Source organism: Heteronotia binoei, chromosome 2, assembly GCF_032191835.1.
Source record: "Heteronotia binoei isolate CCM8104 ecotype False Entrance Well chromosome 2, APGP_CSIRO_Hbin_v1, whole genome shotgun sequence".
Classification (NCBI taxonomy): domain Eukaryota; kingdom Metazoa; phylum Chordata; class Lepidosauria; order Squamata; family Gekkonidae; genus Heteronotia; species Heteronotia binoei.
Window position 1 is genome coordinate 204,582,091 of NC_083224.1, and position 14,296 is coordinate 204,596,386.

Genomic DNA, 14,296 nt, shown 5'->3' on the forward strand with positions numbered 1-14,296 from the left:
CTGAACAATTTAGTGTCATCCGCAAACTTGGCCACTTCACTGCTCACTCCCAACTCTAAATCATTTATGAACAAGTTAAAGAGCATGGGACCCAGTACCGAGCCCTGCGGCACCCCACTGCTTACCGTCCTCCACTGCGAAGACTGCCCATTTATACTCACTCTCTGCTTCCTATTACTCAGCCAGTTTTTGATCCACAAGAGGACCTGTCCTTTTACTCCATGATTCTCAAGCTTTCTAAGGAGCCTTTGATGAGGAACTTTATCAAAAGCTTTCTGGAAGTCAAGGTAAACAACATCTATCGGGTCTCCTTTGTCCACATGTTTGTTCACCCCCTCAAAGAAATGCAACAGGTTAGTGAGGCAAGATCTTCCCTTGCAGAACCCATGCTGAGTCTTCCTCAATAACCCGTGTTCATCAATGTGCCTACTCATTCTGTCCTTGATAATGGTTTCTACCAACTTTCCCGGTATTGAAGTCAGACTGACTGGCCTGTAATTTCCCGGATCTCCTCTGGAACCTTTTTTAAAGATGGGGGTGACATTTGCTACCTTCCAGTCCTCAGGAATGGAGCATCATCGAGCAATGTTCTTGGTGTGATGACATCACTTCTGAGTGACGACATCATCATGTCAGGGCATCGTGCGATGACATCCCTGTTTGGGGGTGGGGTTTCCTCCACCAGCCAGCTTTGGGGCAGCAGATTGGAGCACTACAAACCTGGCCAGACTGGGGGAGTGGTGACCCTACCATAAAACTTTATGATATAAATCATAGAGGTTGAGGGATTCATAGAGTGTCCCATTGAGTGGTGACATCACTTTCTGGTTATGCAGCTAGAAATGATGCTGCAGTATCATGGAACACCATCCAGCCTCTCCATTTCCCCCCTGCTGTCTCAGGGAACACTTGGCAATCTGAAAATGGACCTCTCCTTTTTTTTTTCATCAGCGGGAAAACTGGTTAGATCCAGTCCATTATCTCCTAGAGGTGCCATCATGTTTGGCCTCAGGTGAAAATCTTGGGCCCAGTCACATGGGTTCACTAGTGCAATCCCTAAATGTCAGCTGTAGGTAGACATGGATAAGGTCTGCCCTGCCTGACCTCCATCTTTATTCCTTCACTGCCTTTCCCCTAGTGAATTCTGGGCCTTGTAGTTCCCAGAACTACTTGCTATGAATGAAAGAGAGGGGAGGCTAAGACCACATAAGCCCAGAATCTAAAATAACCTAACTGCACCACAGATCTCCCTCTTCCCAATGGAACGTATGAAGTTTGTAGACGAGGGGGAGAAATAGCCTGACAAATGGGACTTTTTAGGAGGATAATTTAGTGCCAGAAATGAAATCCATATTGATTTGGGGGGAAAGGGTCAATTTGCAAGCAAGGTATCCAACTTTGCAAGTGAACCAAATAACGTTCAGGTATTGCCTCTGCACGAAAGGTCTGTTACCAACAGCACAATGAATATAAGGCTGCAATCCAGACCATGAGCATCAGTCCAAACAGAAGATAATGCGCCTCGTGGACAAAGTGGCTCTGGCCAGGTACACAGCTCAAATTCTGCTTTGGAGTGCTCAGCCTTGATTTCTGAGGATGTGATTGACAGCTGTATCCTGTTGTATCTGAGCAGAAGAGCCAATGATATTCTGGTATGAGAATGAGATAAGCTGTTGGGTCATAACGGAAGACCCTCTTCAGTTGTGTGGCTGAGGATTCACTGATGAACAAGGAAGGGATGGTCACCGCCTGCCTCTTGTCCTCGTTTTCACTTGTCATGATCACTAAAGTTTGTGAGCGGACGTTGTGTATGATGGCCGCATGATACCCAGCTTGTTGGGCATGCAGGACCTTGGCAGTGAAAGAGCAGTTGTACCTCTGGATGAGAGCAATAAAGGCATCACTAGAGTCGTTGGAAAAAGGTGGTGGTTTGAGTGGATAACAGGCATTGGCTGGCCTGGCTACAATTAGGTAACCCAAGAGACCTTCATGGTAGAGCACGGGCCCAAAATCTGAAGCCATGGCCTTGAAATCTTGGCTGATACCATTATGATTGTACACAGCACGGATCAGGGCTTCTTTGGTGGATACGTGGAAGAGGAGGAGCATCATAACCAAGTGGAAAGGGAATGAGAAGACAGCACACATCCTCAGGCAGTCTGAGCAGCTTCTGAAGTCTTCAGCAGTCCAAGGCTCAATGGGGGTGTTCCTGAATCCTCCATGAAACCAGAGACTAGCCGGGCAAGAGAAACACACCAAGACTCCTGGATGCTGATGCACATAGCCCTTGATGTTGGTTAATGTTTGCTGGGCTCCTCCAAGCCATTTCCCCAAGAGCTGCTTTTCCTGAGGTCTTTGTGACCTCACAGCCTGCCTCCACTCACCTGGGAAACATCCCCACATTCAACATGGGTACATAAGTCAGTTAAATTAAGTCATGCGACCCAGGAAATATCACCAACTTTCCCCAAAAGCAAAAATGTTGAAGAAACCCCAAGGTTTTTGCTGAGATGTGAAGCTTGAGGGGTTTTGAAATGATCTCTTCTAGAGCCCATTCCTGATTTTAGCAATAGCTAAAAACCAAAGTGGATTTGGATTGTTCTGCTAGAACATCTGCGAGAACATGACCATTTAGAAATGTCTGAAGCTCCTTCTTGGTCAAACCATTCTGAGAAATGCTGAAAGAGTTTTGATAAGATTAACAACCTTTCTCAGGGTTGGGGAACGTGCAGCTCCCTACCTGGAACTCATAAGAACAGTATTGGGAGTGCTGAGTAGGGTGGGGCCTGGACATCTATTGGCAGCAGGAGCTCACAGGAGCACAGCTCCTGAACCTCCAGTCAGGGTCTGCATGCAGTGGGGAGTTCTCTCCCTGCAGCACGCAGATCCTGGGGCATATGCAAATGAGATATGCTACTGCGCTCCTGCACCTTTTTTCCCTACAAAGTGACCCCAGTCTATTGGAATTACAACTCATCTCCAGATGATAGAAGCAGTACCCCTGGAGAAAATGGTTGCTTTGCGGGGTGAACTCTATGGCACTATACCTCACTGTGTTCCCTCCCCTCATAGAATCATAGAGTTGGAAGGGACCTCAAGGGTCATCTAGTCCAACCCCCTGCACAATGCAGGAAACCCACAAATACCTCCCCCTAAATTCATAGGATCTTCATCGCTGTCAGATGGCCATCTAGCCTCTATTTAAAAACCTCCCAGGAAGGAGAGCCCACCACCTCCTGAGGAAGCCTGTTCCACTGAGGAATCGCTCTAACGGTCAGGAAGTTCTTCCTAATGTTGAGCCGGAAACTTTTTTGATTTAATTTCAACCCATTGGTTCTGGTCCTACCTTCCGGGGCCACAGAAAACAATTTAACACCATCCTCTATATCAGGGGTGGCCAACGGTAGCTCTCCAGATGTTTTTTGCCTACAACTCCCATCAGCTGCAGCCAGCACGGCCAATGGCTGGGGCTGATGGGAGTTGTAAGCAAAAAACATCTGGAGAGCTACTGTTGGCCACCCCTGCTCTATGACAGCCCTTCAAGTACTTGAAGATGGTGATCATATCACCTCTCAGCCGCCTCCTCTCCAGGCTAAAGAAGCAAGAAACCAGCCAGGGAGGCAGTGGGGCCCTTGGATGACCAAGGGGTCAAAGGATTACTGAAGGAGGATAGGGAAATGGCTGAGAAGCTAAATGAATTTTTTGCCTCCGTCTTCACTGTGGAAGATGAGAAGTGTTTGCCTGCTCCGGAACCACTTCTATTGGAAGGGGTGTTGAAAGACCTGAGCCAGATTGAGGTGACAAGAGAGGAGGTCCTACAACTGATGGACGAATAAAAAACTAATAAGTCACCAGGTCCAGATGGCATACATCCAAGAGTTCTGAAAGAACTCAAAGTTGAACTTGTGGATCTTTTGACAAAAATATGTAATCTTTCATTGAAATCTGCCTCCGTTCCTGAGAACTGGAAGGTAGCAAATGTCACCCCCATCTTTAAAAAGGGTTCCAGAGGAGATCCGGGTAACTACAGGCCAGTCAGTCTGTCTTCAATACCGGGAAAGTTGGTAGAAACCATTACCAAGGACAGAATGAGTAGGCACATTGATGAACATGAGTTATTGAGGAAGACTCAGCATGGGTTCTGTAAGGGAAGAGCTTGCCTCACTAACCTGTTACATTTCTTTGAGGGGGGTGAACAAACATGTGGACAAAGGAGACCCGATAGATATTGTTTACCTTAACTTCCAGAAAGCTTTTGATAAAGTTCCTCATCATGGAGTAAAAGGACAGGTCCTCTTGTGGATCAAAAACTGGCTGAGTAATAGGAAGCAGAGAGTGAGTATAAATGGGCAGTCTTCGCAGTGGAGGACGGTAAGCAGTGGGGTGCCGCAGGGCTTGGTACTGGGTCCCATGCTCTTTAACTTGTTCATAAATGATTTGGATTTGAGAGTAAGCAGTGAAGTGGCCAAGTTTGCGGATGACACTAAATTGTTCAGGGTGGTGAGAACCACAGAGGATTATGAGGAACTCCAAAAGGATCTGTTGAGGCTGGGTGAGTGGGCGTCAACGTGGCAGATGCGGTTCAATGTGGCCAAGTGCAAAGTAATGCACATTGGGGCCAAGAATCCCAGCTGCAAATACAAGTTGATGGGGTGTGAACTGGCAGAGACTGACCAAGAGAGAGATCTTGGGGTCATGGTAAATAACTCACTGAAAATGTCAAGACAGTGTGCGATTGCAATAAAAAAGGCCAACGCCATGCTGGTTATTATTAGGAAGGGAATTGAAAACAAATCAGCCAGTATCATAATGCCCCTGTATAAATCGATGATGTGGTCTCATTTGGAATACTGTGTGCAATTCTGGTCACCGCACCTCAAAAAGGATATTATAGCATTGGAAAAAGTGCAGAAAAGGGCAACTAGAATGATTACAGGTTTGGAACACTTTCCCTATGAAGAAAGGTTAAAATGCTTGGGGCTCTTTAGCTTGGAGAAATGTCGACTGCGGGGTGACATGATAGAGGTTTACAAGATTATGAATGGGATGGAGAAGGTAGAGAAAGAAGTACTTTTCTCCCTTTCTCACAATACAAGAACTTGTGGGCATTCAATGAAATTGCTAAGCAGTCAGGTTAGAATGGATAAAAGGAGGTACTTCTTCACCCAAAGGGTGATTAACATGTGGAATTCGCTGTCACAGGAGGAGGTGGTGGCGGCTACAAGCATAGCCAGCTTCAAGAGGGGGTTAGATAAAAATATGGAGCAGAGGTCCATCAGTGGCTATTAGCCACAGTGTTGTCTCTCTGTGTGATACAGAGTGTTGGACTGGATGGGCCACTGGCCTGATCCAACATGGCTTCTCTTATGTTCTTATCCCCACCTCCTTCAACCTTTCCTCATAAGACTTGGTCTCCAGACCCCTCACCATCTTTGTTGCCCTCCTCTGGACCCGTCCCAGCTTGTCTATTTCCTTCTTAAAATGTGATGCCCAAAACTGAACACAATACTCCAGGTGAAGTCTTACCAGAGCAGAGTAAAGCGATGCTATCACATCACATGATCGGGGCACTATACTTCTGTTGATACAGTTCAAAATTGCATATGCCTTTTTAGCCACCGCATCACACTGTTGACTCATGTTCAACGTATGATCCACTAAGACCCCTAGATCCTTTCTGTACATACTACTGCTAAGACAAGTCTCTCCCATCCTATAACTATGCATGGGATTTTTTCTACCGAATTGCAGAACTTTACCCTGTTAAAATTCATTTTATTGGTTCTCCTAAAACTTCCACTCTCCAGGCTCTGCCCTCAAATCTCCAGGCATTTTCCAACCCAGAGATGGCAACCCCAGAGTTGAGCTGCCATAGGAGGGGGAAACCTAGGCAGGACTCTCATGAAAATCTAGGCAGGATCCATTTTTACTACTATCAGGGCTTTTTTTGCATCAGGGCCTCCTTTGCATATCAGGCCACACACCCCTGACGTAGCCAATCCAGGGCTCTTCTTGCAGGGTCTACTGTAAGCTCTTGGAGGACTAGCCACATCAGGGGTGTGTGGCCTAATATGCAAAGGAGGTCCTCCTGCAAGAAAATGCCCTGACTATTATTTAATTAATTATAGATAATTAATCATGCTTAAATACAAAATTAGAAGTCATTTAACATTTTAAAGAAGAAAAAACATCTATTATAAACAATTACATAAATATCACTATATTAAATCACTTAACCACAGAATATTGTAGAAGTTATCATTTACCACCCCAACCCTCAAATCCAGTTATCTATTTCAATTGACTTCTGTAAATCCTCCCTGTGCCACTAATAGAACGAAAAAGGTTTCCAACCATATTTCCAACAGAGAAATATGGCTTCTTTACACACCCATCCTCAAACAGACTAGTTCAGTTAATTCTGACAGTTTCACTGTATGCCATACTTTATGTCTCCAGATGCTTTGTTTGAGAGCCAGTTTGGTGTAGTGGTTAAGTGTGCGGACTCTTATCTGGGAGAACCAGGTTTGATTCCCCACTCCTCCACTTGCACCTGCTGGAATGGCCTTGGGTCAGCCATAGCTATAGCAAGAGTTGTCCTTGAAAGGGCAGCTGCTGTGAGAGCGCCTCTCAGCTCCACCCATCAAGCTGTCCTTAAAAGGGCAGCTGCTGTGAGGATGTCTGTTGTGGGGGGAAAAGATATAGGAGATTGTAAGCTGCTCTGAGACTCTGATTCAGAGAGAAGGGCAGGATATAAATCTTCAATTTCTTGCACACTTCCACTGAATGTCCTGTTAGATAGTTCTGCAGTCTGTGACCATTTAATCCCCTGATTTCAGCTCTTCGCAAAAAATAGCTGAGCAATAGGTTGCTCTTGGCTGCTCAGCTGTTTCGTTTATATGGCTTAGAGTCATTTAAACCCCTGCTTTCTGCTCCCTTCAGCTTTTCGCTGGGAGTTTAAATTTTAAATGGCTCACAAACCAATGCAAACCAACCTATTGGTGGTTCGGTTCATGGTTCAGCCACAAACCATGAACTGAACCACAGAAATGTTGTTTGCACCCATCTCTACCCTTCAGGCACCTTCTTAAAAGCCCCTTTTACTAAGGGGAGAAGCAGAGAGAGGCAAACTTGGCAACAATGTCAGCAGCAGCCACACCAGGCAAATTGGGCAAAGTTGCTGGCTGCTCATGCACGCTGGGAGGGCTGCAAGCAGGGTGTAACCGGGGGCAGGGAGCCAGCCCGGGGCCCCTAAAGGCATGGGGGCCCATAAACCAGTGCCTACTTGGCCTAATTGTTAATCTGGGACTGCTCCTTTGGGTAGTAAAGGGCAGTGTATAAATCCAATCTCTTCTTCTTCAGTAACACCGCAACGCTGGTCTGCTCCTGGATGTCTCCTTGACAATGGAGGCCCAGGTCACAAATGTTGCCAGACAGGTGTTTTACCACCTGTACCAGGCCAGGCAACTTTTCACCTACTTGTCTCATCCTGACCTAGCCGCTGTAACCCATGCAACTGTCACCTCCAGATCAGATTACTGTAACTCACTGGGTGCGATCATACTGGGAAACTGACCTGATATTATCTCATCCAGAAAAGAAATGCTTCAGTTAGGTCCATTACAGAGGGATCAGACTGCCCCTGTTGAAGCAGCAGGATCCCGGCAGCAGTTGGTAATTGCACATTCACACTGCTGGCCCGGCTCAACAACGGACCTGTTGCAGAAAGGTGTTTTGTTTTTTTTAAAGGCCTCTGGTGTGTGTGCTCAAGTGGAGAAGAGCACAAGCGCACCTCCGAGAGGGGTTAAGGGGGGGGATTGTGCTGGAAATGGCTTGGCACAATCACAGAGCTCTTCCACTTATGAGTTGCCCTAGGGCATTCAGACAGCAGCCCATTATGTGACCTAGGCGGGGAGGGTGGGATATAAATAAAATCTATTATTATTATTATGACCTACATCTGATTCAGGAGGTTAGTACTGAGAAAATCCAGGTAGCTTTTTGATGCAGATAGAAGGCATCTGGAGACGGGGTGCCGCTCGGAGGCCAGATGTGCTTGTGTGATCGTGCGCTTTTAATCAGAATGGGAGGCGGGGCTAGGTTAGGCCAAATCTCCTGTGTGAAAGCACCCACTGTATGCGGGCCTACCCTTGGGGCTGACCCAGAAATTCCAACTGGTGCAAAATGCAGGAGCACGGGTCCTTCACAGTGGAATAACAGCATCATAGAATTATACATTTGGAAGATGTCACCAGGGACATCTAGTCCAACCCCCTGCACAATGCAGGAAATTCACAAATACCTCCCCAGAAGTTCACAGAATCAGCATTGCTGTCAGATGGCCATCTAGCCTTTGTTTAAAAACCTCCAAAGAAGAGCCCACCACCTGCCGAGGAAGCCTGTTCCACTGAGGAGCCGCTCTAAACACAGGTGATCCTAGGGCATCTGGTGCCCTAGGTGAAGCCCTGCCCCTGCCCCTCACATGAAAAAATCCTCCAGATTTTTGCCTGGATCCCAGTACTCCAACTTCCAAATGCATTGTTTTGGATCCTACTTTCCAGGTGTCAGAACTGGTAACTTTCCTATATGCTGTTAGCCTATGTGACTCCATATTGTAACCAAATACTAACCCATGCAACCTTGTTCCAGCAACTAACAAACATCTCTGTGCATTTCAAACAAACTGTGATCACTGAAGGGTAACAGATAGCCTCTGGTCAACATCTGCAGGTGGCTCTTTGAAGCCGAGCCGGTCAGTCTCTCTCAGCAGGACTCCATCCTCCCTTACTGATAACAAACCCTGGGAAACAGACCGTTGTCTCTGGCCGTGTGAAAGATTGTTTTATTGTTGTCACCAGAACCACATAAAGTGTATCCAATGTTAACTTTTGGCATCAGTGTTATCCTGTACCTTCAGCTCTGTAGTTCCCAATAAACGCCTATACTTTGCAACAAGTCCTGGGCCTCGTTTGGAGTTCTTCCAGTTCTGACACCAGGTGGGTCAGAGTGTGTGCCGCTGCCCAAGAAAGCAGTTGCAAAAACTACCCTCTGTGGAGTTCTAATTTGTTCTAATTTGTGGAGGGGCCAGCCAGGAAGTGAGGGGTGGCATGAAGGGAAGATGGCTTCCTGCCAAGATCAGCTTCCAGCGTGGAGAATGAAGACGATCCTCAGCTGGCCCAAGAGGTGATGTCACCTCACCAGGCGGAGAACAGCTGTGAGAGCTGCTGGAAGCTTCTGAGCCAAAGACTGCTGGGGGTTCTGGAGAGGGAGGTGCCATCCTGCTTCTCTAAACATGGCACTGTGATGTCATTTCCCCAAGTGATACATCGCTGGCTTCCTGCCAGGGTCATTCCCCAAAAAACTATCAGTGGTGTGATGAACAAACAGGAGCAACGAGGACTCTCTGGAGTAGCCCTGCTCAGCATCCACCACCTCCCCCTGGCCCCGTGGGTATCTCAGGCTGCGTGTCGTCTCTCTCTGTTACTCCTATTTGTAATCTTTTTATTAGCACTGGGTTTCCACCGTATATATCAAAAAATTGGTATGGCGATATGCAATCTCTGCAGCCTGCAGTGTCCCTATTTTTATATATGGGGCACCACACTGCAGTGTGGATATGCAGTGCAACTAAGAGTCCAATTTTTGGGACAGTAAGGGAAATGGAAGCCCCTTGTCCATCTTCAGGCACAATGCTGGACTACTTCAATCCACTCTCCTGAGAGGAAATCAACAAGATCCTGGCAGCTGTGAGGCTGACCACTTGCCTCCTTGACCCATGCCCATCCTGGCTGATGGAAGCCTGCAGGCAGGGGTGGAATTCCAGCAGGAGCTCCTTTGCATATTAGGCCACACACCCTGCTGTAGCCAAACCTCCAAGAGATTACAAAAAAGAGCCTTGTAAGCTCTTGGAGGATCATGGGTGTGTGGTCTAATATGCAAAGGAGCTCCTGCTAGGATTCCACCCCTGCCTGCAGGGATGGTGTTTGGGACCTTCTAGGAGAAATTATCAACTTGTCCCTCTCCTCAGGGACATTCCCAGTGGGACAAGGAGACAGTGTTACATCCACTCTTTTAAAAAAAACATCATTAGACCCAGTGGTCTTATCCAGCTGCCCAGTTTTGAACTTAACATTCCTGGGAAAAGTAGTTTAGAGGGCAGCAGCCAAGCAGCTACAAGTTTTCTTGTGCAACATTTCTATCTTTGATCCATTCCAGTTTGCTTCCCACCCTGGTCATAAATTGGAGATGGCGCTGGACACCCTCACAGATGACCTCTGGAGGCAGCTGGATTGAGGCGGGTCAGCAATGCTATTGTTAGATCTAATGGCAGCATTTGGCACAGTCTACTATGATCTTATGACCCACCCCCTTGCCTATATAGGTCGTGGGAGTGCCTTACAATGGTTTTCCTCCTTCATCCATAGTTGGGGACAGAGAGTGGCTCTTGGTCTCCCAGCTATACCTTCTGGAGCGTGGGGTGCCAAAAGGGGCAATCCTCTCACCAATACTGTTTAACATCTATATGCACACCCATGCCCAGCTGGCTCAGGGATTTAGGCTGGGCTTCCATCAATATGCAGAAAATCTGGACAAGGCTCCGGAGGCTGCGGCTGGGTGGTTACGGCAGTTGATTGAAGCTAAATTCTTCTAAGATGGGGGTTCTGTACCTGAGTTGAAGGGGTTGATTTAAGGATGCTCCCTTGGGCACTTTGGGTGCCAGGCCAGAAGGTGAGGAGCCTGGGGATGATCCTGGATGCCTCACTTTCTATGGAGGCCCAAGTCACTAGTTACCAGGTCTGCTTTTTATCATCTTCGGCAGATCAGGCTGCTGGTCCCCAATCTCTCCCCCCAGGACTTGGCTACAGTGACCCATGCAATGGTCATTTCCATTGAAATTGATCTGGAAACTCCAGCTGGTGCAAAACGCAGTGGTGTGCTTGCTGACTTAAAATACCTGTGCAGGTGCATATCCAACAGTGCTACCAGCTGCACTGGCTACCAGTCAGGTACTGGATTCACTTCATAGTGTTGGTTTTGCCCTTGAAAGCCCTGTAGACCTGGGACTGACATGCCTGAGGAACCGCCTCTCTCTGTATGTACCCCAGAGAGCCTTGTGCTCTGAGAACCATCATCTATCTGCTGCCCAAGAGATGTTCAGTTAGCCTCGACCAGGTGGAAGATGCTTCTGGCTGACATCAGGCCTCTCTGTGGGACTTGTTACAGTTTCACAGGGCCTGTAAACCAGAGTCATTCCACCAGGCCAACGGTTGAGGTGATGAGTGTCTACCAGTTGGTCTCCCTTTTGCAGCTCAGGATACCATCAAGATTTCATCTCTCAGTTATGATCCAACCATTCCCAGATAAGGAATACAACCAGCACAATGCCAATCCAGGATTCTTTAAACTGTTTTAGCTGACTCTGAAAAATACCATGGGGTTTTTTTTTTTGTGCCCACCACCCTATGTTGGAATTTGAAAGGTGCCTGAAGGTTCAAAAAGGTTAGGGACTCCCAGACTAGTATCTGAGGGAACCCTGGTTCAAATTCCATAACTGACATTAAATTTACTGGGTGACTTTGACCCAGTCACACTTTCTCACTGCCTAACCTACCTCCCAAGGTGGTTGTGAGGATAACATGGGGAAAAGCAGCATAAAAATGCTGAAGGAACAGCAGTATAAAAATATGCTGTATAGACAAGTTGGGCCCTTGGGCAAACGGTCAGTTAATGCCCGCCCTGTAGAGGAGCACAAAGCCCACGGGGAGGTGGGCAGGAGACCCTGGCGAGGGCTACTCCTTGTGACTAGGCCAACAGAGAGACATAGAGGAGCAGTGAAGATGGGCCAACAACTGCAGGATAACAGCCAGAGAGTGCAAAGGAGTGGTCTGAGTGACAGATTAGGCTCTGGGAGTCCCGGGTTCAAATCTCTATTCTGCTTTGGAAGCTTGGTGGGTGGCCATGGGCCACTCACTCACTCCCAGCCTATCCTGCCTCACAAAGTTGTTGTGAGGACAAAATGTGAAGAACAAAATTTATTTTGGTCCCTACTGGGGAGAAAGTTAAATTATATTAAAAACTTAAAAACTATCCATGCAAGTAAAGCAGGAGAATAATGTGGAACTTGTCCTTTTCATGTGGCTCCTACCCCCCCCCCCACTAATGAATTGGGAGTTTGATCCCCTTCTGTGTAAACCGGAGTGAGATAAAAGCGGGGGGCAGTCCTTTGACTTAGATCAGCCAGCTTCCTCTAGAGAAAGGAGACAGCCGCCCTTAATGGCAGCCCAAACCTGTTTCCTGAGCCCAGCTGTATCTGCCTTGAGGTTAACAGGATGATGTGGTCTGACAGGTGGGCATTTGAGTCATGCTTTCTCCTCTCTGGCTGCTGGCTGCTCTAGCACAATGAATGCCACTTCAAGGTTACTTAAGCGATAAATTATGTTATATACTTAACATCCCAGCCAGCAACATCCATCTGAGTCTTGCTCAGTCCCCTCCACATCTATTATAGTTTTTCTCTCCATTGCAAATGCACAGCTGCAGGATGAAGAGGGGAAATAAATCTTCCCCTCCCCAAATCCATGCCTTTTTATGAGTGGGTTGTAGGTGCAGAGACACTGTGGCATTGGACATGGGTGGAAATCTGTGTACATGCACACAAAAGCTTCTACCCCGAATTAAACTTTGTTGGTCTTAAATGTGCCAGTGGACTCAAACTTGGTTCTTTTGCTTCAGGCCAACATGGCTGCCCACCTGAATCTATGTAAATAATGTGTTGTGCTTGAGATCCACGAAACAGGAGAGGAACCAGTTTTGATTAAGGCATTTATTCGGGAGGATGGTATCTCTTCTTTCCTACACATTTTGTTTCCTAATCAAAAATGCCTCCAAGGCTGTAGGCAACAACAACAAAAAAGCACTCTCACTTTTATTTGCCTCTTGGAAGGGGGGGGGGCTGATTGCATTCCAGAGGGGTGCCATTTCAATTGGGAAAATGGTGCAGGAGAGAGGGGCAACAATGAGGCCTCTGTTTAGCTGCCACAAGCAGGGAATTATGCTTCCACTTTCCCACCCCCATGGAACCGAGGAGTAGGAGATAATGGTGTCCTTTGAGTGATGTTCTAGGAATTTCCCCTGGTCTCTACACTCTGTTGTAAAGACCACAGAGATTAGAAGAGGTGAATCATACATTACCCAGAAGTGACATTATCCCCTCCTAATTCCACCCCATCTCCTAGCTTTTCCCGAGGTGTTGTCAAGAACGCAATTAGTGACCTTTCGCCTTGAATGTGTAAACCTAATGGGAGATCAGAAGCCGAATCCTTTAATGTAATAAGTAATTTAGCCCTTAATAGAAAGATTATCTGATACAATAACCTGCCTTCATACCCAAAGTGGAGAGACTATGGGGCAGAGGAGAGAAAATGGGGGGAAACAAACACAACCCTAAAATATATCAGCACTGTTTGAAGGGTCAAGCCAACTTAAAAGATAAATATTATTAAAATATATTTTATTATAGTATACACAGTAGCAGTTATTAAAAGATTAAAGACAAACAGTCTGAAGTTCAGACTTCAAAGAATATCAACATGAGCTTGAAACAAGCTTTAGTCATTTTACATAGAGAGCTGATGATTTCACATACATAGTTGATGAATATATCAAACGACGAAGTGTCTCCTGTCATGTTTTTCATGCGCTTGAGCTTCAAGTTGAGCATTCCCTGGCAATGCCCCCACCAGTGGGGGGCACTGTTCATAAGGGGGTACCTGTGGGCCTTCTTTGGTTTGAGCCCCCAGACTTGAGTGGTGACATCTAGACAAGGCCCTTGTAAGCTTCAGGGTTGAAGGGTGCAGAAGGGAGAGAGGGTGTGTGGTGGAGGGAGGGTAGAGAGTTCCTAGCAGGAAATGTCCACCTTTGATACCCCCCTCCCCTCTGTGGCCCCTTGCACCTGCAACAAAAGCCTATGGAAGTGTAGGGGCTTCCCTAAATCCCTGCAGCAACTTGTTTTATCAGGTAGATGCAACTGCCCAAAAGTCCCAGAGAGGTGTCACACAGCAGGGGACCAGGCAGGGCCTTCTACTGGCTGCCACCACTCTGGTAAGAGTCTGTCTGGGGGGCCCAGAGCCCCCATCCAACCCCTGTCCCTTATTAATAGATACCTTTTTAGCAAGACCTTTTAACTGTGACCAAAGAGACGTGAGGTCCCAGGCAAATTAACAAAAAGAAATTTATTGCAAGTGCTCTAGAAGAACAAGTGGGAAGTAAAACATTAGTGCAACAGTGAAATAATAAA

General features: G+C 47.0%; 1 protein-coding gene across 1 annotated transcript; it reads right to left on the reverse strand.

Annotated features, from left to right (window-relative positions):
• Positions 1-1,445: 1,445 nt before the first annotated feature.
• Positions 1,446-2,148, reverse strand: LOC132567478 (E3 ubiquitin-protein ligase RNF167-like). The gene has a single exon (XM_060233154.1). It carries the CDS (start codon positions 2,146-2,148, stop codon positions 1,450-1,452), a length of 699 nt encoding a protein of 232 aa, XP_060089137.1. The 3' UTR covers positions 1,446-1,449.
• Between the last annotated feature and the right edge of the window lie 12,148 nt (positions 2,149-14,296).